This window comes from Pristis pectinata, chromosome 6 (assembly GCF_009764475.1).
Source record: "Pristis pectinata isolate sPriPec2 chromosome 6, sPriPec2.1.pri, whole genome shotgun sequence".
Lineage (NCBI taxonomy): Eukaryota > Metazoa > Chordata > Chondrichthyes > Rhinopristiformes > Pristidae > Pristis > Pristis pectinata.
The window spans coordinates 97,586,443-97,613,487 of NC_067410.1; the positions used below are offsets into that span (position 1 = coordinate 97,586,443).

At 43.6% G+C, this 27,045-nt stretch overlaps 1 protein-coding gene across 1 annotated transcript in view; it reads left to right on the top strand.

Annotated features, from left to right (window-relative positions):
* Positions 1 to 27,045, top strand: part of LOC127571888 (collagen alpha-5(IV) chain-like) — a 72,153-nt gene that overhangs the window by 44,522 nt on the left and 586 nt on the right. Inside the window, exons 2-18 of the mRNA XM_052018635.1 lie at positions 1,235 to 1,291; positions 2,638 to 2,727; positions 4,418 to 4,462; positions 6,113 to 6,157; positions 8,335 to 8,397; positions 8,602 to 8,655; positions 11,186 to 11,212; positions 15,003 to 15,080; positions 17,252 to 17,305; positions 20,425 to 20,460; positions 20,563 to 20,604; positions 20,821 to 20,892; positions 21,844 to 21,897; positions 23,079 to 23,138; positions 25,056 to 25,100; positions 25,350 to 25,403; positions 25,512 to 25,553. Of these exons, the coding sequence (XP_051874595.1) occupies positions 1,235 to 1,291; positions 2,638 to 2,727; positions 4,418 to 4,462; positions 6,113 to 6,157; positions 8,335 to 8,397; positions 8,602 to 8,655; positions 11,186 to 11,212; positions 15,003 to 15,080; positions 17,252 to 17,305; positions 20,425 to 20,460; positions 20,563 to 20,604; positions 20,821 to 20,892; positions 21,844 to 21,897; positions 23,079 to 23,138; positions 25,056 to 25,100; positions 25,350 to 25,403; positions 25,512 to 25,553 (918 nt within the window). The remainder of the gene's footprint in view (positions 1 to 1,234; positions 1,292 to 2,637; positions 2,728 to 4,417; positions 4,463 to 6,112; positions 6,158 to 8,334; positions 8,398 to 8,601; positions 8,656 to 11,185; positions 11,213 to 15,002; positions 15,081 to 17,251; positions 17,306 to 20,424; positions 20,461 to 20,562; positions 20,605 to 20,820; positions 20,893 to 21,843; positions 21,898 to 23,078; positions 23,139 to 25,055; positions 25,101 to 25,349; positions 25,404 to 25,511; positions 25,554 to 27,045) is intronic.

Genomic DNA, 27,045 nt, shown 5'->3' on the forward strand with positions numbered 1-27,045 from the left:
TGTTATTGTTTTTACCTGTACTACATCAATGCACTCTGTACTAACTCAATGTAACTGCACTGTGTAATGAATTGACCTGTATGATCGATATGCAAGACAAGTTTTTCACTGTACCTCGATACAAGTGACAATAATAAACCGATACCAATACCAATTGCACCTATTTGTTGGTTTCAGCAGCTGGTGGTTCCTGGACTGCACACTATGCCCGAGTCCATTACAGAATAACGCTGGGTGGACTCAGTATGTTTGACGTATCCACTGTTTTATACCATTTAAACTAAGAAACCAGCTGCATCATACTCATTACTCATGTGTTGGCAAAACTTGGCCTCCAGCAGATTGAGATGTAAAGTTGTTTAATGAAAAATTCTTTCTCATATCACCACTGTGGTAAATTCTGGTAATAGCTTTTATTTTACCTTGATGCATTTAAAGTCAGGCATTAACAGAAATTATAGGCAATGAAGTGTTATCTACAGATAATATCTGGTGTTCTCATAGTCCTATGAGAACACAGCCAGTAATATTAATCTGAATCACTTATACCACACAATTGTACCATAGCCTGAGGAAGGGAATGAACGATGTCATGATGTAGGTAATTTTATATGAAGCTACTGATACTGGAGGACCAGGAGCTCAGGTGTGGCTAGCATATAATGTTGTACAAACCTTTTAACAAGATGTATTTCATGAGATTAGACTGCTGTGAATACTTGATCATGGTCTACCCCTTTGTAAGGCCTCTCAGCATTACTTTTAAAGCTGATTGAAGCAATAATACTGCCTCAGCCGAGTTTACAAGCAGGCAGGTGAGACCACATTGCCTGCTTCTAAGGTCTCAAGTGTTCTTTGGATGGGTGCAGCTGGTACTTATGTAGAACGTTCTGTAATAATACGTCCAGCCAGATTTTGGCATTATTCAAAATATCACAAAGAAGCAGCGAAGATAGCTTTATTCGATACGGCCACTCAATACTGTGTGTGCACGAAGAACTTTCATATCATCAGATATTTAGAATACTTTCCACTCTGACTCAGTCTAATAGACATCAGATTCCAGAAAACTGTGCAATGTTGTTCTGCTATATCTTAATTATGATAAACTTTAACACTTGTTTCCGAATGACTGGAATCTGGGAACCTTTGTGCTTAATTCCACATAACCCAGTGATTCAGCACCTTAAAGTTTAAATCACTTACAATTTTTTTTAATGTTTGTTTCTTCTAGGCCTGTACGTGTAGTGGCAAATCAAAATGTTACTGTGATGGAGTGAAAGGCAACAAGGTAAGCCGGTCTGTGATTACTCAAAGCATGGCTCATAGTTTATGAAGTGAAGGTCAAAAAACTCCCAACTGTGATCAAAGGTAAATGTATTAAGCAGACGTTTTCTGAATCCCAAATTACTGCATTTTTTTTAAAATAGATCACGCTTTAGGTAAAAAGCAGATTCTGGCTACTTAAAAATGCACCAAAATCATTTCATCTGTTCATATCATATCTGATCCATAAGAGATTACTGCAGATCCATTCAACAATAAAGACATCTCTTCACTAGCAACAAATGTAGCTCATGTGAAATAGATACTGCACATACAACTAGGAGACAGTAATGTTTAAGTACATATTATATCCATTAGCCAGTTCACATCCCAGCACATCTTTGGGATGTGGGAGGAAATGAGCAGGAAACCCAGGGGGGTGCAAGGTGAACATGCAAGCTCCACACAGACAGCAGTAACGATTTGGATCACTGGAGCTGTGAGACAGCAGCACTAACTGCTGTGCCACTGTGCTGTACGCAGTTGCCTGAATGCATTAGATTAATAGTTATTCTGCAGATCCTCCATGGCTCTGGCCCATGTTAGTTCCCATAGTAATAGGCCTGATTTGAAGAAAGAATTTGGAATGAAAATTTGACAATTAGATGGGGAATAATCAAGTTCGCCAAGCTGCTCTGGAGATGGTAAATGTTCATTGCTTCAGTTGGTCTTAGATATTAAAATGTGCAGCTTAGGAAAAGAGACTGTGGTCCAGAGGGAGTATTGATGTCCCTATTGTCCTAAACTCACAGGACGTAAGTTGCACACAACTGACCTGCTGAATGTTTTCAATTGGATTAAAAATTGACTTTTATTTCTCAGAAACACTTTCTTTATAGTTGAAATGAACATGACGTTGAACTGAATTACCAGTTCAGCTAAAGAGGTTAACTGTGTCATTAATGTGCCATGTCTCAGAAAGATTGGTCAGTCTAGAAGCAGGTGATTCCTGGAAAAACATAACATTGCTTTGGTATCGTATGGCTTTTGTTCCAATTACCAAATGAATGGGAATGTTGTCCGTGCGCATGTGTGTGTGTGCCTTTGCATGGATACATGTATTTGTGTGAGAGTGCATGTGGGTGTGTATGAACATAGAACATTCCAGTATAGTACAGGCCCTTCGGCCTACAATATGTGTTTACACTTACTTGATTCATCCTGCTGAATCTCACTTCTATCTAGCATTTCCTTTATAACGATCTGGAATGGCACATTGCTTTATGTCATGTGACAAGCGTATTTGTTAATCTTTATTTAACATATCAGGTACTTTCTCAAGTCTCAATAACCTCTTCCATTTCATTTTAGGGCGAAAGGGGGTTACCTGGTTTACAGGGCCAACCTGGAATTCCAGGGTATCCCGGTCAAGAGGGTCCACAAGGCCCAGAAGGTCCCAAGGTAGGACGTCTCCCATGGGGGCTACAGACCAGGGAGGGAGTTACAATAACAAAACGTGTTATCACTGAGAATTGCACCAACAAACAGCAGTTATTCTTCATTTACTCTCCCAGTGAAAAAGCAACTTACTATCTTTCTTAATGTGAATTAAGCATTATCAATATTAAATATTACATATCAACATTAAATAATCAAAATAAAACAAGTAATGTTTTTCTTACACTTCTTGATCCTCAGATTAGCAACAGTTTCATATGTTGCCTTCAGTGTATTGTGTGTATTAGATAAATACACAGTTACTGAGGTAATTTGATGCCCTGTTCTTCATGTAAGATGCATTGATGGTGACTGTGTGTGGGAGAATACACTCTAACCAACCTTCACTGGGTACAGGGATATGGAAATAAACCCTTTTTCTCTGCAGAAAGGGACATGATTCCATGGCAGTCCTGTAGGTGCGACTTGTTAAACTAGCTTCGGTTATTAACTATATGAGTAGTGATTTTTTTTGTGCTGCTGTGGGAAAATTACTTGGCATTTAACAGCTGCAAGTAATAAAGACTGCAGCCAGAAATTCAAGCTGATGTTCAGTTGTTAAAAATCTGAGACCCAATCCCAGCCACCTCCTTCCATATCAGACAAGTAGTGGCCAGTTTGGCAACTTAAGTAGGTAAAGGTAGCCAGCAGCCACTGATTTAACCTGGTTTACAGGTTCTAACAGTGGGTGACAGGGCTTCCCAGGGAGTCTCAGCAGCTGAAAACAACATCAGTAACTTCAAGGAGAAGGTAAGTGCTCTTGAAGCATTGCCGGTGAGTTTGGATGGAAGAGAATGACTTCTCCCCAGCTCACAAGCTCCATATCAAACCAACCCATTCAAGACACAGATACCACCGACAATTGTAATCACCCTCCACTCCCACTACCTTCGGGAGCTGTGGGTGGGACCTGTTTGTTCTTACAGTAACTGCTTCTGCAGCCAGCTCTCAAATCTTCCGTGTTCAACTTGCAGTCAATCCAGGTTGACTTCCAGAAACTTTTCAATGACAAAGGACACACAGTGTAGATTCTAAGTTTTCTGTCCAAATTCCCCACAGCCATTTCTCTCTGCTCGCCCAATTCAACCCAGCCAGTCCAACAAAATTATTACCACTTAGACCCTTCAGTGCACAGTGCCCATAACTATTTCAATGGTAGCTCAACAATAACATATCCTGGAAATCTGAGTTAGCAATTCACACTTACTGCTGTGTGTTCCTTCAATCCCTCTGAAGACACGCCAATCAACTCTTGGCATTTAAGGTCACAAAAATGATTATTACTCAATAAAGATAAAATAAAGGCTAACAGGTAAGTACTAAATCTGAGCAAAAGATCCCAAAAAATGGAGTAAATTGTAGATGTGTCTTTCAAATTCAACCAGTGCTGCTCGCTGAACAAGTCTGAACAACACAGATGGTGATTTGTATTTAAATTAATTGGCTTGAGACCAATGTTTTTAAAAAAAAATTGTATGTTAGTTGAATGTTGAATGTCTACTGTTAACCTCCTTTGCTACATGGAGTTACAAAATTCTGTTCAAATAGGTTTATCAAGAGACCGGTTCAATCAAGGTTCTAATAGTCAGTCATCTCATTGTGAAAACTGAACGCATTAAAACTTACTCCTTTTAAAAATTATTCATGTTAACAGGGAAACCTTGGATTTCCAGGAATGCCAGGAAGTAAAGGATCAAGGGTAAGTGTTTCTGTACTCAGCAGATGGGATGTCAAAACCCAACTTTGCTTCCAAGCAGCTCTTGGAGTGATTCTGCTGTGCTTTTACATTGACACTTCCTCAATTTCAATGTCTCAAGAAATTTCTATAAGCAAGCTTTGTCTCTCTGCAAGCCCGATTTCACTGCCAGTTCCCATTATCTTGAAAGCTCATTGGTCAAATAAAGAAACCTTATTGTTTATTTTGGCTTTTTGGAAATGCCACATGTACTTTGTAAATTAGCACACATTTTTCCTCTTTAAAAAAAAACTGAGCCCCATTGTTTACATCCTTGTGTGGATTTGTACTGACTGACTTGGTTGTCTTTGGACTGCATCAAATTGTGATGACTGTTGGCTGGCAGAAGAACATCCTTAGATAAACTAATAAAAGTCTCCTAAAGTTATACCAGAGAAACTTAGAGAGCTGCCAATCAAACAAGGGTACTGATATTTGAATGTTTTCTTACCCCATTTGAATGTTTTCTGGGGATCCTGTTAGTTATGATTATCAATCATATTTTGAACATTACAATGGTACAGAGCTACAATTTGATCTGAGATCTACATCATTTGGTTATGTAACTCAGAATGTAGAGCTAGGGTTTTACCTTCCTTCCAGTTTTAGAACAGTAACTGCAGATCAAAGAAATTATTAAATAAAAATTCAACGGTTTCTTTAACTGAGTCTAGTTTGAAAGACTAATTTTAGCCAATAGAGTGTCCAAAAAAGACATGTAATTTTTCTTTAAACCAATCTTAATTTTTAATCCTACATAGGCCCAGACCCAAGAAAAAAAGAACAAAATTGTACTTTACTGAGAAAGATGCTTTTGTAGTGACTCACCGTCCGGTCAGGCGAACCAGCTCAGCAGTTGGGTCGCGCGGCGTCGGAGCGACGAGGCCCAAGATGGCGGCAGGCCTCGTCTTTCCTGAGCGACGGGGAGAACCCGCGCGCGGGAAAGACTTGATGACGTAGTACTTACGTCATTGCCGGTTGCATTGGGCGGGAACAGTTTCCCTTAAAAGGCCTGCGCAAGGTGGGAAAATAAACCAGTTCTTGTTTGACAATCCTTCGACTAGCGTCTTGTTTTATTTCGCGGTAGCAACCGCTACACTTTGTTTTAACAGCTTGGGATTTCTCAGCCAAAGAAAATTCACAAGAAATGAATAATAACACAAATCCACCTGGCATTTCTCTAAGGCAACTGCAAGAGAATGGATGAAACTAGGAAGCAGCCTCTCACCAACACCAGCAGTTCAAAGATTGGAACTGCATTCACTTCAGATTGTCCGTCTTCTGAGATGACCAACATACGGACAACTCTCAGACTGAAATATAACCTTAAAGCCTTACGCATGACTCGCTGACTATTCTAAGTTAAATTTGACGTCTTTGTTAGTACTGATAATACACCAGGGTGCAATGGCACTATTAGTAATTCCATGGAAGGAAATTAGCATTTCCATGTATTGAAACGTGACTTCATTCTATGGGTGCAGCACCGGGCGTCATATCAAATATTTCCTTCAGATCATGTTCATATGTGCTCGCGGTACATAATGGATAGTGCACAACTTGTGATGCCACAACTGGTTCCCTGACTAACTCCATTTCCTTTCGTCTTCGCAGGGACTTGCCGGTTTACCAGGTTATGTGGGAAATCCTGGCTTTCCAGTAAGTTAAACCAACGCAGCTTGTTTACTTTTACATAAAATTCAGCATGGATTACCAGTTATTCTCTCACTATGTACTCACGATGCTCACAATGTAAAACTCCTGGAGAAAACATGAAATACATAAAGGCCAAATGTCAAAACAGTATCATGAGGTGCGTTCTCCCCTTAACTCTGATTCAAAATTACATTGCTGCTGTTGGATCTTGCTGCACGCAAAATCGATTCCCATTTTTCAAGAGTTGCTGTACTTCAAATATGCCGGATTGGTTTTTAATCCCTTTGGAATATCCTGAGTTTGTGAAAGGAAATTTATATATGCACATTCTTACTTCTCTCGTGTGGTACAGGTTAAATTCCCAGTAATGTTTCTGCAAAGAGTCCAACTCTAGTGTAGATACAAGGCAAAGATCTCATAAAGAGTAATATTCTCATCCAGTATAAATTGGACAGGAAGTAATTATCCTTGTAGTTACACTGACTATACAGGTTGTATTCTGTCAGTGATAGAACACAACTATGGGGAGAATGTACTCGAAATGCATCCAATTCTCCCTTTATTAGGATCAGTACCATCAGAAGATACTGTGGGGCTAGGAGAAGTGTGTTGATCTCAGCGGTTTACCAGTCCCTGTTCTCCTTTTGATATTGATACTTATTCACTAGTTACATGTACATTGAAACACACAGTGAAATGCGTCTTTTTGCATTACTGAAAATGTGTGGGGGGCGGCCCGCAAGTGTCGCCACTCTTCCAGCGCCAACATAGCATGTCCACAGCTCCTAACCTGTATGTCTTTGGAATGTGGGAGGAAACCCACGCAGTAACATGGGGAGAACATATAAACTCCTTACAGGCAGTGGCAGGAATTGAACCCAGGTCGCTGGCGCTGTAATAGCATTACACTAACCGCTACACTACTGTGCCTGCCCTTGGACATGAATTCATGGAATGGTAGAATCATACAGCACAGAAACAGGCCCTTTAGTTCACTGAGTCCGCGCTCACCGCCAAGCACCCAATTACAATAATCCCGTATGTTTTATTCTCCCCACATTCTCACCAACTCCCCCCAGATTCTACAACTCACCTACACACTAGGGGCAACTTACAGTGACCAACTAACCTACCAACCCTCATGTCTTTGGAATGTGGAAGGTACAGGAGCACCCGGAAAATCCTCACGCTGTCACAGGGAGGACATAGGTATTCTGCACAGATAGCACTGGAGGTCAGGCCTGAACCCGGGTCACTGGAGCTGTGCGAGAGCAGCTCTACCCGCTGCACCACTCTGCATTGCCTGCTAATCTCTCTCGGTGCTTGGGGTCTGCACCATGGATGAGTTTTGCCTTTTCACACTAATTCCTTACTCTGTTTATTAAAAAATAGCCTTTGTACCCAAGGGTATCCACTTCAGCTGATGCACACGTGTGTTAGGCTTCAAATATTTTTTCTGCAAGTTACAAAGCTTGCTGTAGCCACATCACCCACAAGAGTTGGATTAGAACTTGAAAAACTCTACAATGAGAAAAAGTTTCTGTTGAGTCACTCAACAAGGGTGAGACCAGAGCCAAAAGGAGTGAAATTGGTTCCTGATAATCTCGTACTGTAGCTATCTCACGGCTCCAGCTTAAGAAGATCGTGCAGCAATTCTGACAGCTATGGGCTGGGTACTGGGATTGGTATAGATAAGTACTTGGTGGCTGGTATGGGCACAGTTTCCATGGAAGGGCTTCTTTCCATGGAGTATAAGTCTTTGCCTCTGTGACCCTCACTCCATTCATGACCACTGTTTTATCTGTGTTAGAATGACCTCAGCGATGTATATTTTTGCATCATATGTTACCAACAGGCAGCCAGAACAGACTGAGCTAATTCCTTTCCCCAGGGCATTACCAGCATCAAAGAGTGTCTTCCCATCAGTCCGCAATGGATTTTATCACACAGAATAGTGTGCAACCAATCCTTACACCACTGTACCTCTGGCACATTATTTTGCACACTGATTTTTTGATTTGATATTTGTACACCTAGCATTGTCCCTTTGTCACTATAGTACCATAATCTATCCTGGTGATCAGCTCAGTTATCACAAGTTCACTGTTGAAGACAGACGATGTCGTATTGTTCATCAGTAAGTACCTGAGATAAATTCCAACATATCTTTCCATCTCTAGGGTATCCCTGGAAAGGATGGGCCTATGGGTGTTAAAGGTATACCAGGATGCAATGGCACAAAGGTAAGCCCAGTTTTAAAATAACAATTTGAGAAAATAAAGGCAAGTATTTGAGTAGAGACATGAGATGCATTGTGAATCAGGAATTAGTCGAAATCTTCTTTGAAGTATACTGTTGATTGGAGAGTTCTGGAAGAATGTTAACACTTATAAACCACTCCAGCTTTACTGGGTATATGTCATCAATGTATGTTCCTTCTTTTACAGGGTGACCCTGGTTTTCCAGGAATCCATGGCTCAGAGGGACCGAGAGGACCTCCAGTACGTATTTCCCAATGCTTCCTGAGCAAACTTACCTCGCAGTTTTTACACAAGCTCGCCCCGGCTGCTATCATTTTCTAAGGTGCACCTGGCCTCTTCTCTGCAGGCAACACAGGACCCTGCAAAATCATAGAATTGTCACAGCGTTCAGCCCATTGATTCTAAGCCATTTCCTACTACAGCAGCCTTGTCAGTCCCGTCCTTGTGTTCTTTCCCCATTGTCCTGCATGTTGTCCTCTGTCAAGTTTTATCCAACTCCCTTTCCACCACCCCCACAGGCAGTGAACTCTACATCATAACTACTCTCTTGGCTTTAAAACATCTGTGCTCCAATTGTAGTTTGTGATCATAGTTTAAGTCGCTGCCCTCTGGTCCCTGAACCATCCATAAACAAGAGTCCCTCCAACTACCCTAGCTGTCTTGGTTTTCTTTTGACTAGAGAAATTTTGTATCACAAGAAACTGCAGATGCTGAATCTGGAGCAACAAACTGCTGAGGGGATTCAGCGGATCTGGCAGCATCTGTGGAGAAAATGGATGGTTGATGTTTTGGTTCAAAACCCTTTATCTGGGCTGAATTTCACTGAAGCCGAGTCCAGATGAAGGGTCTCGACTTGAAACAGCGATTGTCCATTTCCCTCCACAGATGCTGCCTGACCCGCTGAGTTCCTCCAGCCCTTTGTTTTCTGCTGGAGATCTTTGATCTTGTGCATGATAGTAGAGCTCATGTGATAGCAAATCCCAACTCTTATATCCATTTCCTTCTGTGGCAATTAAAATAGGAAAGGGGTAAAGCAACGTGTTCACTCTTCATTCCCTGCTTTGCACAATAGAGTCATAGGGCATGGAAAAAAGGCCCTTCGGCCAGCCATGTCCATACCGTCCTTGAACCGCCTACACTAACGTACCCGCTTCACCCTGCCGGGTCCGCTCCTCTTTCACATTTCGCGGTCCACTTCCATCACCCTTGTTCTCTCCGCTTCACCCTGCGGCCGATCACTGTCGCGCATTCCTGGGTTAGTTGTCCCTTGGCTCCGTCCACCCCTGCTCAGGGTTCACCCTACACGGTCCGCTACGCCTTCACCCTTTCAGGTCCGCTTGAGCTCCACGCTTCCATCTCCCTTTCAGGTCCGCTTGAGCTTCACCCTGCTGGGTCCGCACCCGGTTTGCCAGATCCTCTGCGGATCACCCCGCCGCCTCTGCCCGCCACCGCTGTTGCCCCAATGTGGTTCGCTCTCACTTCGCTCTGCTTTTTCTCAGCCTGTTCAAGCTTCGCCCTACTCGATGCGCTGCCTCGTCACCCTGCCCTTCTTCACATTTCCGCGGTGCACTTCCATCACCCTCTTCTTCCCCGCTTCTCCCTGCGGCCGATTACTGTTGCGCACTCCCCGGTTAGTTGCCCCTTCGCTCTGTCCATCCAGGCTCCTGGTTCACTCTACACGGTCCGCGGCACCTTCACCCTTCCGGGTCCGCTTGAGCTCCACCCTGCCGGGTCCGCACCCAGTTTGCCAGATCCACACCTGCCGCCTCTGTGCTCCTCCCCGCCGCCCGCTCCCTCTGTGCTCCATATGATTCGCTCTGCCTTCTCACCCTGTTCGTGCTTCACCCACCGCACTTCCTCACACTTCCAATCGCCCTGCTCCTGGCTCACCCTACGCGGTCCGCCGCGCCTTCACCCTTTCAGGTCCGCTCGAGTCTCTTTCCTGCCGTCTCCCTTTCAGGTCCGCTTGAGCTCCACCCTGCCGGGTCCGCACCCGGTTTGCCAGATCCACTGCGGATCACCCTGCCGCCTCTCCCCGCCGCCCGCTCCCTCTCTGCCCTGCGTGACTCGGTCTCGCTTCTCTCTGCCTTCTCAGCCTGGTCATGCTTCACCCGACCCGCTGGCTCGCCTACCTCCTTCACCCAGCGGCCGACAACCGTTGCGCGTTACTGGGCTAGTTGTCCTTTGGGGCTGGCCATCCCGGCTCCTGGTTCACCCTACACGGTCCGCTAGGCTATCGCCCCTTTCAGGTCCGCTCGAGCTCCCTTTCTGATTGGACATCCTGAAGTATTTCTAACCAACCAAGAACTGTATCAATAGTTCCAGCTGGAGTTAGAGAGTTGCATCGCCACCTAAATCATAGAACACTACAGCACAGTACAGGCCCTTCGGCCCACAATATTGTGTCGACATTTTATCCTGCTCTAAGATCTATCTAACCCTTCCCTCCCACATAGCCCCCATCTCTCTATCATTCATGTGTCTATCTAAGAGTCTTATATGTCCCTAATACATCTGCCCCCCACAACTTCTGCACGCACCCACCACTCCCTGTGTAAAAAACTTACCCCTGACATCCCCCTTATACCTTCCTCCAATCACCTTAAAATTATGTCCCCTCGTGTTAGCCATTGTTGCCCTGGAAAAAAGTCTCTGACTGTCCACTTGATCTATGCCTCTTATCATCTTGTAAATCCTCATTAACTGTTCTAAACCTTTCTAAGCAACCATCGGAACAAAACTGACTTATACTCTAATTATTTTTTAACAGGGACCTCCAGGGTTTCCAGGAAAAAAGGTATGTTGAAAATTATTAAAAAACTGTATCTGAAAATCTGAAATAACAACAGAAGTCACTGGAAAAAATCTCAGCAGGTCAGTCAGCATCATTGGAAAGAGAAAGGGAGTTAATGGAGACACAAGAGGTTGCAGATGAATCTAGAGCAAAAAAAAACTAGTGGTGGAATTCAGCGGATCAAGCTAGCTCCGTCCGTTCCCTTGATTCAAATAAAACTCCCGGAAGCGACGGCTTACCAGCGGAGTTGTACTCGACTCTGTGGGACTGGATGGGCCCGGAGCTGCTGGAAGTGTACAATGCTATGCTTCGGTCTGGCAGTATATCAGAGTCTATGAGGAAGGGCACCATCACCCTCATCTACAAGCAGAAGGGGGAGAGGGCAGACATCAGAAATTGGAGACCCATCTCACTGTTGAATATGGACTATAACATCCTGTCCAAGGCCATCGCCAACAGGGTCAGGTCTGCTCTGTGCTGTACCTGGCAGGAAGATCTTTGACAGCCTCATGCTGCTCAGGGATACCATCGCCTACGTGCAGAACAGAGGGGTGAACACCTGCCTGGTCAGCTTGGACCAGGAGAAGGCCTTCGACAGGGTATCACACATGTAAATGCTGGACGTGCTCTCCAAAATGGGCTTTGGGGAGGAAATCAGGAATTGGATCCAGCTGCTCTACACAGACATCTGTCGCGCAGTCCAAATCAATGGGTGGGAAACAGATAGCTTCCCCGTCAAGTCTGGAGTCAGGCAGGGCTGCCCTCTCTCCCCTGTCTTGTTCGTGTACTGTATAGAACGCTTTGCCGAGTCCATCAGGAAGGACGAGAGCATCAGAGGGGTGACATTGCCAGGCAGTGGGGGCACCCAGGTGAAAACCTCCCTGTACATGGATGATGTCACCGTCTTCTGCTCAGACCAGAGGTCAGTTTGCCGATTGATCAGCATCTGCGACCAGTTTGAGTTGGTATCAGGGGCCAGAGTCAATCGCACGAAGAGCGAGGCCATTCTCTTTGGCAACTGGCCCGACCGATCCATTGTCCCCTTCACCATCAGGCCTGACTATCTGAAGGTGCTGGGGATCTGGTTCGGAGGGGCTGGGGCGTGCAACAAAAATTGGTGGGAGTGGATTGGGAAGGTGAAGCAGAGACTGGGACTGTGGGAACGGCGCTCCCTATCGATAACTAGGAAGAACTTGGTCATCAGGTGTGAGGTGCTCTCAGGGCTGCTGTACTTGGCGCAGGTGTAGCCTGTTCCTCGCTCCTCTGGCTTGGGAATCACCCGCACCGTCTTCTGGTTCATCTGGGGATCCAAGATGGAGCGGGTCCGACGGGCCACCATGCACAAGTCCCTGGACAATGGGGGTAAAGGTGTCCCCAATGTCGTCCTCTTCCTGATGACCACCTTTGTCTGTGGCTGCATCAGGCTGTGCGCGGAACCCAAGTATGTGGGCACCAAGTGTCACTACGTACCGAGGTTCTACCTGTCCCTGCTGTTGCGAAGGATAGGCCCGGTCCCGTGGCCACACGGCGTCCCAGTCAGCTGGACGCTGCCGCGCTACCTGTCCTTCATAGAAAAGTTCTTCCAGACCAATACCTTTGACCACAAGTCCATCAGGCAGTGGTCAGCACGGAACATCCTGCAGGCACTGCAGGAGAAAGACTCGATGGATACTGTGGGGTGGTTCCCTGAGCAGACTGTCCAGACCATCTGGCAGAATGTCTCATCACCAGAACTCACCAACAAGCACCAAGACCTCGCTTGGCTGGCGGTGAGAGGAGCCCTCCCAGTCAGATCCTTCCTGTATGGTTGGAACCTCACTCCCAGCGCGCGCTACCCCCGGGAGGACTGCGCTGGGGACAGGACGGTTGCCCACCTCTTTGTGGGCTGTAGGTTTGCCAGGAGGGTGTGGCGAAAGATGCAGGGGTCCTTGTCACGGTTCATCCCCAGCAGCAGCGTAACAGAGGATTCTCTGATCTACGGGCTGTTCCTGGGGACACACACAGAGACGGACATCAACTGCTGCTGGAGGGTCATCAACTCGGTGAAAGACACCCTTTGGTCTGCCCGAAACTTGTTGGTCTTCCAGCACTGCAAGATGTCCGTAGGGGAATGCTGCCGGCTGGCACATTCCAGGCTGCAGGAGTACGTGCTGAGGGACGCACTGAAGCTGGGTGCAGCCAATGCAAAGGCTCGGTGGGGAAGGACTACAGTTTAGGGTTCTTCTGCCACTGGAGAGGGAGGGGCGGGGACAGGGAGGAAGCTCCTAAATATTGTAAATACGGGACCGGGTAGCTTCCAGGGAGCCACACGTGTGGCATTGGTGCTGTTTTCTATATAAAAAGGTAACACTAATGAATGATTTGTACAAGAATGTAAAGGCTTGCACTGTTTTGTAATTGTATATAGTTTGTCTTTTATTATGAATAAAGTTTATTTTGTAAAAAAAAAATCAAGCAGCATCTGTGCAGGGAAAAGAATTGTTGATGTTTCGGGTGGAGACCCTGTATCAGGACTGAGGGTGGAGAAGGAAGGTAGATGGTGTGAAGAGGAGAGGGGGAGGAGTGAGACAGGAGCCGTTAGGTGATGGGTGAAAGAGAGTTAATTTTCAGGTCAGGACTGAAAAGAGAGAAAAGATGTTGGTTTTAAGAGGCAGAGAAGGAGAGGGAGGGATAGATAGGGCAGAGGCAATAAGTCTGAGAGGATGAGGCCAGGGTTGTTGTGATGGGTTATTTAATCGTTCAGTTGATCGGCAAAGTTAGAGGGTGAGGATGTAAACAAAAGAGCATAAAAAGTTGTGAAGTGTAGGGCTGTAGGACAAGCCCAATGTCAGGCTGGGCTAATGGAGAAAGAAAATCTGACGCAATGTCACAGATGGACGCCTCATAGCAGGAATAGCTCATTCTGATACAGACAAAGAGAATTATTTCAATTGTAGAACTCTGATATCAATTCCAAAGGCTACGATGTGTCCAGACCGAAGCTGAGGTGCTGTTCCTCAATCTTACATTGGACTTCATTATAACAGTGCAGGAGACCTAGACAAATAAGTCAGAGTGGGACTGTGATGGAGAATTAAAGTGGCATATGTAGATTTTGTTTCTCTACAAGGAATATTAATTCTACCCCTTCATGTACCTTCATAGATCTAAAGAGGGAGCTGTGTTGCCTAAAAATTAAGCAAAAATCTCATAAACAAGATGAGCATATTTAGTTCTTACAAATAAAAAAAATTCTGAAACATTCTTTTAATTTTACTTTTGAACAATGCTATTTGAGAATCAAATTGTCAGTGGGTTTCTAGTATGAATTGCAGTGAAGGTGAATGTTCACATCGAAAGCAAGAGTAAAAATGTTCATGCAGATCAGAAGTGAGGATGAATGTTCACACAGTTTGAGATTGGTGGAGCGATGAATATTTACACGCAAATAATCTTGATTCTGTTTTCATGTACAGACTGATAGTTAAGGTTATGACATGGTGTAACAATGAAGGAAAAGTAGATTTATCAACCATAAATTCTTGCTTTTGGAAACATCTGTTGTCAGCTGGAGTACATATTTTGTGAAGTATGTGAGGCAAAGCAGCTTTGCATGGGTTCACTTTGGCTATGTATAGAATTACACATTTAATTATAATTATACAATTTGACTACGTATAGTACAGAATTATTGCTTATTAGCATGTGAATGTATTGTTTCCATTTATTCATCAGGTTGCTTAACATACCTATGTGAAGGAGGGGGATTTCAATGCCATTAGTATTTTAATTGTACAATGTCTGTATTACTCAGGGTGAACCCGCTCATGAGGTACAGTTATATCCAGGAGACAAAGGGCAACCTGGTCCTCCAGGTCTTCAAGGAATCCCAGTAAGAGTATTTTGCCAACTTGTTTATTGACATTTGGTGTGTCTGATCAATAAAATAAGGTTGACCATATGGGAGATTAAAAAATACTTGCATTATAATAGATGTAATGGATTAAAACTGAAGCCAGTGGCGTTTGATTCACAGCTCATAAAATACAACTGTAGACGCAACACCTCCTATCTCCTGGCAGCTTCTCCTCATTGAGTTTTAGGCCTGAAATTGCTGGGATTATAATGACACATGAACACTACCTGTTGTTTTTAGTCCACTGACATTGTAGTCAGCAAACTCAAAGAGATACTCCCCGGGTTCCAGTGCTCGACAACTTCATAGAATCATAGAACAGTACAGCACAATACAGGCCCTTCGGCCCACAATGTTGTGCCGACCTTTAAACCTGGCCTAAGGCTATCTAACCTCTACCTCCCCCATATCCCCCTATTTTAAATTCCTCCATATGCTGATCTAGCAATCTCTTGAATTTGACCAATGTGCCTGCTTCCACCACCACCCCAGGCAATGTATTCCATGCCCAAACCACTCTCTGGGTAAAAAACCTTCCTCTGATATCTCCCTTGAACTCCCCACCTATTACTTTAAAGCCATGCCCTTGCAACAAGACTTCTACCACTCTGCCACTAGAATCATCAAAACCAGTAATAGTTCCTTACATTCAAGAGGCTTCTCATTGGTGGCTACAAAATAATTGGATTTGTGAAATTTATGTAAATTATTACCATTTCACTCATTCAAGGGAAGTAGCTAATTTCCTCGAGGTCTGAATTAATTTCATGGTTTATGATATTGGCACGACCACTCAGCCGTGGATGCCCATAAACATATCATCACTATAGCAGTTGGTGAAATGTTTTTATTTCTCCTTTTATTGGCAGTTTTTTGCACTGGTCCTGTTATCATCACAAGAGAATGGGTTAGATCCTGCAAGGAAAGGATGGCAGGCAACATTTATCCAGTTAATTGCCACCAAGTTTGGGATCCCGGCTCAAGCCAGGTTGTCCCAACTTTGTTGGCCACTCTTAGCCAGTGATTTCCCGAATACACACTGACATTGGACTCTTGGTGCTGTCCAGTAGCAAAGAGCAAACTTATAACAGTTCCCCAGCACCTTGTTGGGGAACCTGCCTACACAAACCACACCAGGTTGGATCTGGCACAGAAACCATAGCTTCAGCTGTGAGCAAGGAAGCCAAGTATTATGTACATTGCATTTTTTGATTTACCCTACATGGTTAAGTGATTTTAATTGCTTAAGAATATTCCAAAGCATTTTTATTTTTTAATTTTAATATTGTTGTTATTTTTAATTGTTTGATGAAGTTTTAAATGTGAAGTAACTTGGCTCAGTTGGCTGTCAAAGTTTTTCTCGGATGTTCCTTAGGTGGGGCTCGTTTTGCTCGCCCGCTCTTCCTTCCCAACCTTTCACCCCATGTAACAGCACTGTGTTATTCAAAGTCATCCCAGTTGCTTTGTAGGTTTGTGCTGCCTTCAAAACACAGGAGCAGATGACCTTACCACATGGGTCAATGGCAAGCACGGGGAACTTGCAGTTGGCAGGACATTCTGGGTCATTAACCTTCAGACTGGAAAACAGATTTAAAGCTTAAAAATGGAAATTAGAAAGATTTTGATTGGATAGTAATATTTTATAATGCGATTTATAAGTAATTTGAGATCAAACACAGTTAGTGAAGTGGAGACACAAGAGACTGCAAACGCTGGAATCCAGGGCAACACACACAAAATGCTGGAGGAACTCAGTGGGTCAGACAGCATCCATGGAGGGAAATGGACCATCGATGTTTTGGGTTGGGACCTTTCATCTGGACACTGATAGTCAGTGAAGTGGTTCAGTCTCAAAGAGCCTTAGACCAATGGTTCCCAAAGCTCTTCCTGTTTTATTGTGTCAAAATCAGTTGTGAACTAGCTAATCAAGACAGGTTTCTGTAGCTGGTCAAGAACTCCAATGTCATTGGCATCATTGTATTTTGAGACTAACCAGAGTGGTATCAGTAGGACAAGATGAACCTTGGTCTTTGTTTCAATGCAAACAGTGAAATGGGTGTTTCTCATCACAAAGGACATCTTTTAATCAAAAATCTAATTACATTTAGCAAAGTGATGTACTCAGTTTATTAATTATTTAATTGAAGGGTAATCCAGGAAACCCCGGGCTACCGGGACCGACCGGACCTCCAGGACCCCCGGTGAGTACCTCTCCTCTCTACGTTAAAGATCTATTAAGTCTGCCTGCTGATGAGTGAGGGTGACCGCTTGCATTGGTACCGGGTGCACTGATGGCAGAGTGCCAATGAGAAACATTCCTGCTCATAGGATGACTGTCCAGCAGGTCTATGTCCTCCTGACCAGCCAGGGAATTCTCCAGCACTGCAACACCGTGAGGCCAAGGGACACAACCCATTGTAAAAAAAAGCTAGCCTGTTTTACACAATGAGAAAATCCAAGGAAATCAGTCAAAAAGATTGACACATCTGTGTCAGCTTGTCTGAATGAAACTAATTGATTCCACATACATTAGGACTCAAACCAGGGACATCGTCATGAGCGGACAGGAAAAGGGAAAAATCAACCCTTTTAATTTCAGGTTGAATGTAGTCAGAGGTTTGGAAGAGTAAGAAATGTGCACCAGGATCTAGCGGCATTGGCAACCCATAGGGGTAATTGTCTATGCTTGAGCATTTGCCAGAAGCACTCCATGATAGATTAATATTTGGAGACAGTAGAGTTGAGCCCTGAGTTTATGCCGCTGTCAGAGATGTGATTGGTGTAATTTGATCAACAGACAGCAATCAGTAAGGATAGGCAGCAACATCTCTGTCATGATTATTCTCAACACTAATGCCCACAAGGCTGCATCCTCAGCTCTCTACTCTACTCCCTATACACTATCAACTGCGTGGCCAGATCCTGCTCTAACTCAATCTACAAGTTTGCAGAGGATACCACTGTATCTCAAATAACAATGAGTCAGAGTACAGGAAGGAGATAGAGAGCTTAGTGAACTGGTGACATGACAACAACCTTAATGTCAGCAAAACAAAAAAGCTGGTCATTGGCTTCAGGAAGGGGGGCGGTGCACATGCTCCTGTCTATGTCAATGGTGCTGAGGTCAAGAAGGTTGAGACCTTCAAGTTCCTTGGAGTGAACATCACCAATAGCCTGTCCTGGTCCAACCACATAGATGCCACGGCCAAGAAAGCTCACCAGCGCCTCTACTGCCTCAGGGTTGAAGAAATTTGGCATGTCCCCATCAACCCTTACCAAATTTTATCTATGCACTATAGAAAGCATCCTATCTGGATGCATTATGGCTTGGTATGGCAACTGCTCTGCCCAGGACCACAAGAAACTGCAGAGAGTTGTGGACACAGCCCAGCACATCACGGAAACCAGCCTCCCCTCCATAGACTCCGTCTATACCTCTCGCTGCCTCGGTAAAGTGGCCAGCATAATCAAACACTCCACCCACCCGGGACATTCTCTCTTCTCCCCTTCCCCATCGGGCAGAAGATACAAAAACCTGAAAGCACATACCACCAGGCTCAAGGACAGCTTCTATCCCACAGTTAGAAGACTATTGAACGGTCCCCTAGTACAATAAGATGGATACTTAACCTCACAATCTACCTTGTTTGACCTTGCACTTTATTGTCTACCTGCACTGCACTTCCTCTATAACTGTAACACCTTATTCCACACTCTGTTATTGTTTTACCTTGTACTAGCTCAACGCACTGTGTAATGAATTGATCTGTATGAAGGTATGCAAGACATGTTTTTCACTGTACCTCGGAACATGTGATAACAATAAACCAATTCCAATAATTTTCTGAGTTGATGTTGCTGCCAGAGATAAACATTTGGGAATGAAGTGAATGAGGTGTCTACTAGCATCGCACTCATCAGAATATCCACAGCAAACTCAGCAGCTTGTTTTCAGGCAGCCAAGGTATGCATGATAGGTTGGCCTGCTCCAGTTGCAAACAGAAGACACAAGAGACTGCAGACACTGGAATCCGGAGCAACACACAATCTGCTGGAGGAACTCAGCGCGTCGAGCAGCAACTGTTGGGGGCCAAAGAACTGTCAATGTTTGGGGTCAAAACCCTGCATCAGGACTGAGACTTGCTCCAGTCGCAGACAGTTCTGGGAGGAATCCCTGACAGGGAACAGAAGTGAGAGGGGAATCACCATAGCATCAAGCAGTAGGATTTGAAAATGCGTACAATGCATCCAGAATAAAGCCTGAATGAAAATTTTTTTAAAACTGCAGATGCTGCAAATCTGAAATAAAACCGGAAAATCCTGGAAAAACTCAGCAGGTCAAGCAACATCTGTGGAAAGAGAAACAGTCAACATTTTGGGTCTGCTACACTTCATCAGAATAAAATCTACTTTGGCAATGAAAATTTAAGATCTCCTAGTATCCATTTTTATCACATGACCATACTTGAAGGCTAGCTATTTGAAGTATTTATCAAATGAGAAAGCAAGCATTTTCACAATGAAACTAGTTTCTGTAGGAAAAATGTCTATTGGATATAAAGAATTGATGGAATAAATGTAAAACTATGACAGTTTAAAATGGTGTTTTATTTTATAATTAAGGAAATTAGATTGTAATTGTGGGTATTACAGGCACAGTGGTGCAGCAGGACAGTGTGGAGATGCAGCAACCAATGCTACTCCTTCACAGCTCCAGGAGGCCCAGGGTCGATCCTGACCTTGGCTGTTGTCTGTATGGAGATTGCACGTTCTCCATGATGGGAGGATGTGCTGATAGGTTAACTGGCTATTTTAAATTCCCCCTCGTGATGGCAGGAGAATTGGAGAGGTGGGGGAGAGGGGTGGTGCGGGGATGGAGTAGTTGACGAGTATGTGAGAGTGAGTACATCACAGGGAAGTCATTGGAGGAATGGAACTGATGGGGATGTAGCCAGGATGGACTCAACGGGCTGAAGGGCCTCTTGTGTCATGAGAAGTATGAAAAAGAAGTGAAAATGTTAACATTAATTTCTGGGGAGAAGCCAAGCTGAAGATAATGAGAAACAAAACAACTTTTCCAGATTGAATAAAGTCAAAATCTTAAAATCTGTAAAAGATTTGTAAGTGAATCTATTTTTGCAGAAATGTTTATTGATGCCTTTTTATATATTTAGAATAAAGTATTCTAAATATGTTATACATTTAATTTAACATCAGCCCTGGTGTTATTGATGGGCAAAACTTGGATGGCCATATGGCCTAAACCCTTCTGTTTCCTTTCATCCTCACACTCTGTACTGACCATTTCATTTCCCTCTAGGGTCTGACAGGACCACCTGGCCGTCCTGGCCCAAAGGTAAGAGTTTTGGAACCAGTTCTGCTTCTTTCACTGCTGCTTAAAATATTATTTTAAAAGCTCTGATTATATAGAAATCTGCTTCAACTCTTCTTTATGCAGGGCAACATGGGATTGTTCTTCGTGGGTTCCAAAGGTGATAAGGTAATACTCATCAGCAGTCGAGCTGATATCAAATACAAATAGTGGAAACGGGGGTACTGATGAGAACTGTGTCATTGATTGATTCCTACATTGTAATACGTTTCTGGATAACACTTGAGTAATTCTGCATTAACTGCTAAGTATTGGATGCTTTCTTGTTGAGCATTCCTCATTTTTTGACGACACCTGATAAATTGATGCCCATGTTGGAAACAGGGTGTGAAAGGTCTTCCTGGTCCTGTTTATCGGCCAGAACGTGGTCCAACCATTACTGAGAAAGCACAGAAGGTAGGCTATACTTTTAATTACACAATTAAGACTTGTCGTACCTGGTGGTGACTAGGCTTCTAATCAAGTTGCTAAAACCATGATTCTTTCTATCTTACTAAAATGTCTATAAATCTCAGTCAATGGCAGTTTTGCCCTGAACAACCCCCGTCTGTGGGTCTGGAATTTGAGCGTGTAATCCAGACTGACAGTTCAATTTGGCCTATGTTCAATGGGGTTCAGAAGAATGACTAGTGATCTTATTGTAAAGTGATATTCTAAGAGAGAGTGACAGGATGGATGAGGAGATGTTTCTCCTCACGAGGGAATCAAGACCTAGAGGGTACTGTTTAAGATTAAGGATGTTCACCCTGTTAATTTGGAGGAGGAGTCACCCTGTTAATTTTCTCTCTTGTTCAGAATTCTCTACCCCAAGGAGCAGTGGAGGCTGAGTCATTGATTATATATTCAGAGCTAAAATGAACAGACTATAAAGGAGTAAAGGATTATAGGAAACAAACAGGAACCTGGAGCTGAGGCTGAGGTCAGAGTAGCCATGATTGAATGCCAAATCTGGCTTGAGAGGCAACAGAGCCCAGTCCTGCTCTGTTTCATAGGCCCAAGGCCAGACATACCAGAGTGAGTAAGGTGAAGCCAGTAAATTTACAGATAAATTACTACAGTCCTATTGTGATTTATAGCAGTACAAGAAGATGCTAATACAGATTTTCCAGAACTATATTAAGTCATTTCATTGGCTCTCCTTCTCCATCTTGTTCTATTTGACATCTATTTTGCATGCCTGCTATGAATTTCTTATTTGATATTTTTAGCTCCAGACATGTCTCGTTCAATGGTAGTAGTTCTAACTGTGGCTGAAGCTGATTTTATAGGGAGAATGAAAAGCCTACACGTGTATACAGAATTATTGTCCAATCAACACATTTATGGTAAATCCTCTTTCTTCAACAGGGCAGCCCAGGACCCCCTGGAGACCCGGGGTTCCCTGGCCCCCCTGGTTTACCTGTGAGTAGAATCCATGATTATTTTACAGTGCCAACCAGTTATTTAGTTTTCGTGATCTCAAGATCACAACTGGCCAACTCAACACCAAACTAACTTGAGTTCAGCTAACCAGTCCTCATCCCATGACATTGAAAACAGAGCAATCAAATTGGACTATTATGTCAGATAAAGTATTTTACTTAACTCTGAAGTGCATGACAAAATAGTTGTTAGGAATGTTCCCAGCACTGCTCCTAGTGTGTAGTATGACTCTGCAAAAATATTTCTCTTCTGACTCAGAATCTCAGCAACAGAGAAATGTCCAAAGGTTGTAATCTAATTGCAACCTCACAGACATGAGAACAATGTGTGAAGCTCCATGATTTTGGATTGAAGCAACATCTATATATTAGTTTAATCACCACGAGCAAGAGTTGCCTGTCCTTTCTGAGCTCATTTTTACAGCAAATTACAGCAAAACAAAAGCATGGATTTGAAACTCCTTGGGGCTCCTTTACTGAGCATTGCAGATTCCTTGCAACTTCAATGCTGACTATTGCAGATTCCTTGGAACTTCAATCCTGAGTATTGCAGATTCCTTGGAGCCCTAACCCAGAACAATACAATAGGGGTCCACAGTCTAATGACCTTCAAGATTGACTTCACTGGAATATACAGAGTCATTGGATGATTGTTTACTTGTGTATGGGTAGCAGACTCCTGCACAAGTGCAGGCATATTTTAAGTCCCTAATTGCCTTGGAATGCCCAGACCAGGGTGGGGTCATTAGCAGAAACCCCACCCTCCTTTCCCTGTCTTCAGACATTTGAGGGAAAGCAAATGTCATAAAACAGGATGTAATGCACAAGGACCAAAAGAAACAGTGAAAGTGAGAAGGCACTGTACACAATTAAACTAATCCCAAACTCCCACCTAACTCAATATTGAGCCAATAACAAAGTTTGCTCTGAAGAACATCAATGGGCTTGTTGCGGGCACTGTAGTTTTACACCCCCCCCCCCCCCCCCCCCACCCCCCACCGCTGAGCCTTGTCAGTCTCTGCCGGTAGTGAAAGGACGCAATAGTTTGCCTGCACAAAATATCTTTATTTGTGTAGGTTGGATTGTAGGTGTTAAAGACAATGGACTGTTACTTGCAGCTCCATTGTTGACAAATAATAGTTTTCTTTATATATGTTGTAGGGCGGCACAGCAACAGAATGCAAGGGAGAGAAAGGAGATCAAGGTGACACAGGAGCCCTGGTAGGACATGACTTATAGAAATGGATCTAATAAGATAAGATATCTTTATTAGTCACAAGTATATTGAAACACACAGTGAAATGCATCTTTTGCGTAGAGTGTTCAGGGGCAGCCCGCAAGTGTCGCCAGGCTTCTGGCGCCAACTTAGCATGCCCACAACTTCCTAACCCGTACGTCTTTGGAATGTGGGAGGAAACCGGAGCACCTGGAGGAAACCCACGCAGAAACGGGGAGAAATGTACAAACTCTTTACGGACAGCAGCCGGAATTAAACCCAGGTCGCTGGCGCTGTAATAGCTTTACACTAACTGCTACACTACCATGCGTCTCGATGAAGAAGATTTCTGCATTCATTACCAAACACCTTGCTGCTGCATATTTAATAACTATTGGATTGTTTAATCCTCTCGCTAGATTTTCAGTCATCACCAGTAGTGCGGTCTTTCCCATAGCACAGCAGATTATTCTTTCTCAAGTACCCATCTGATTCCCTTTTGAAGGTGATGAATTCAGAATTTCTCATTGTGCAGTTATTCATATTTCTTATTTCCTGATGGCATAGAAGAAGGCAATTTGGCCCATTGAATCTATGTTGAGCCTAAGGGCAATCCTGCCCCCCCCCGACCAATTCTCCCACCAGCTACCAACAGTAGGGGTAACAAAGCAACCAATTAACCTACCAACCTACGTGACTTTTGGATGTGGGAAGAAACCAGAGCACCCGGAAGAAACCCACGTCGTCACAGGGAGAACATGCAAACTCCCCACAGACATTGCCAGAGGTCAGAGGTGCCTCGCTGCAACTTTGAGGCAGCTGCACTACCTGCTGGCAAATGTTGTCCATTAAACACTGATTTACCCACTGCGGAGCTGCCAAGTTCTGAGCTCCCAGTCGAATATAGAACTTCTGAACTTTTTTTTATTTCAAAAATAAACCTTTTTCATAATAAAAAATATATGCAAGCACAAAAGAAAAGTGCAGCTCTTTATATCCATAGTGCAGTTCAGTCTATACAAACACAGTGTCATTGGTTCTACACATTAGTAGTGTTAGCACATTTTGTGTACATAGCATCATTGCCACTCATGTGGCCCCCTGGGGTGATACAAACGTCGGTTGTTTGAGGGGCCTCCACTCTAGACCCAGCCCCTCAATGTCCAGTGGCCAAAGGGCCTGAATGACCTTGCTTGTTCTAGGGTCAGTGATCCAAAGGTCTCCCTACTTGAGGAAGGAGTTACTGGCTTTGGAAGTGGTACAGAGGAGGTTCACCAGGTTGATTCTGGAGATGAGAGGGTTAGCCTATGAGGAGAGATTGAGTTGCCTAGGACTATACTCACTGGAATTCAGAAGAATGAGAAGGGATCTTATAGAAACATATAAAATTATGAAAGAGATAGGTAAGATAGAGGCAGGAAGGTTGTTTCCACTGATAGGTGAAACTACAACTAGGAGACATAGCCTCAAGATTCGGGGGAATAGATTTAGGACAGAGATGAGGAGAAACTGCTTTTCCCAGAAAGCAGTGAATCTGTGGAATTCTCTGCCCAGGAAAGCACTAGAGGCTATCTCATTAAGTATATTTAAGACACAGATAGATTTTTGCATAGTAGGGGAATTAAGGGTTATGGGGAAAAGGCAGGTAGGTGAATCTGAGTCCACGGCCAGATCATCCATGATCTTATTGAATGGAGGAGCAGGCTCGATGGGCCAGATGACCTACTCCTGCTCCTATTTCTTATGTTCTTATGTTTCCCCCTTATTGTTTGCAGTAGTATTTATTGTTAATGCATTATCATTGAAATCAATCTTGTCTCTGTAACTTGCAATCTACAAATGCTCATGTTTTTTTTAAATTTTCTCTTGTAAATCATAGAACTGTAAATGGACCCGATTCATTTCTAATTTAATATTTTTAGGGAAAACCAGGTAAAGATGGAGCAACTGGTCTGCCGGGTTTGCAGGTTGGTCCGTCTTCGATTCATAATAAAGTTAAAACATTTGTCACTTAAAATTATTTGCAGATGTATTTAGCTTTAGTGACTTTAAACCTCCAGGAACTTTTCAGTGGTTTTGAATTCACTGCCACTAAACTCAACCACTCCTACACAGAAATTTTTATAAAGGTTACTACAGGTTGATACTGACTGTTACCTGACCCAGAAGGAAATGACCCCCTTTTGAACTCTGACATTGTATTTTCTCTGTCTCAGGGATTGAAAGGCGATCCAGGTTTTAGAGGGTTTCCAGGAAGACCTGGAAGTCCAGTAAGTTCTGTACTTCGTAACCAATTAACTGTTAATTAATTATCATGTTAATCATCACATATAAGATTATTAAAAACCATTAAAATATTCAATATTATTTTACTCTAGGGATGGAAAGGACAAATTGGTCCCCCAGGGCCCCCTGGTCCGGTGAGTACCAGTCTTCGATTAAAAGTCTTTCAGCGCATCATAATACCTTAAGGTTTAATTTCAGGAATGGAGTTTGCATCGCTTCCTCCCAGAATGATTCAGAAGGATGAGGGAGGATCTCATTGAAACCCACCAGATACTGAAAGGCCTGGATAAAGTGGACGTGGAGAGGTTGTTTCCATTAGTAGGAGAGTCTTGGATCTAGGGCACAGCCTCAGAATAAGGGGATGTCCCTTTAAAACCGAGATGAGGAGGAATTTCTTCAGCTGGGGGATGGTGAATCTGTGGTATTCATTGTCACAGAGGGCTGTGGAGGCCAAGTCATTGGGTGTATTTAAGGCAGAGATTGATAGGTTCTTGATTGGTAAAAGGGTTAAGGGTTACGGGGAAAAGGCAGGAGGATGAGGTTGAAAAAAAATCAGCCATGATTGAATGGCAGAGCAGACTTGATGGGCTGAATGGCCTAATTCTGCTCCTATATCTTATGGTCTCTCAACTAGCACCAGGAAACAAAAGAGATTCTGACAACCGCCATGAAACAATAAGCGGAATGCTGAAAATGTTTGCTGACCAATTACTTTGTTGGGCTTCATTGTAGGAAATGTTAAAAAATCACAAGAGACATAACACAGCTTTTAGACAAGAACAGCAATGCCATTCTACAACATCTACTGCCAGATTCTTCACAGATGTATCATCCTGTGGCATTAGCATTTCACTTGCACTAAATCCCTCAGCTGCTCTCCAGTATCTTCAATAAAGGGATAGTTTATTTGAATGCTAGCACAAACATGATGGGTTGAATGGCCTCCACTGGCGATGAATGATTCCACGGTTCAATTGGTCAAGTTGGTTTGAGACCAGGTATTCTGATTTAGGTTTAGCAGAACGAAACATGGTTACTTTTGATAGACTTTAAACAACTCAACCATTGATTAAAGAAGCTGAGGGAGCGCAAGATGCAGTCAGTATAACTGAGAGGTGTTTTGCAAGCGTTTTTCACCACAGGTGCCATCCATTTCACTTGATCCAGGTTTTTGTGCCATTTTGGATAAAACATGGTCAATCCAGGGGATGCACAATAAGCGATGGGATAGCATTAACCGATGTAAACCAAAGGCTTTCATCACAAGTACAACAGTTCTGTCACTTTGACAGGAATTATTTGAGCACTGATATTTCATGACTTAAAACAGCTAATGACTTGCAAGAAGGACAAATTCAAGGTAAATTTTGGACAAATGATATTAATTCAGGTGGTGTATAGTAGTTTTAAATGTCCGTCAGATGTGTATAAATACCGTACATGGATTTTATGCTTTGGCAGTCTCCCTTATCATCTGCAGCAAGGTTGGTTTCCAGTCCCTGATGCAACCTGGTTTTTCAGGATTGGAGCATTTCAATTTGTAGCCAGGCTCCCCAGTGGCATTGCCATCACAGCCGAGACCTCCACATTGGCAGGTCAGCAATCTTCTGGTAGCCACTACGCTGA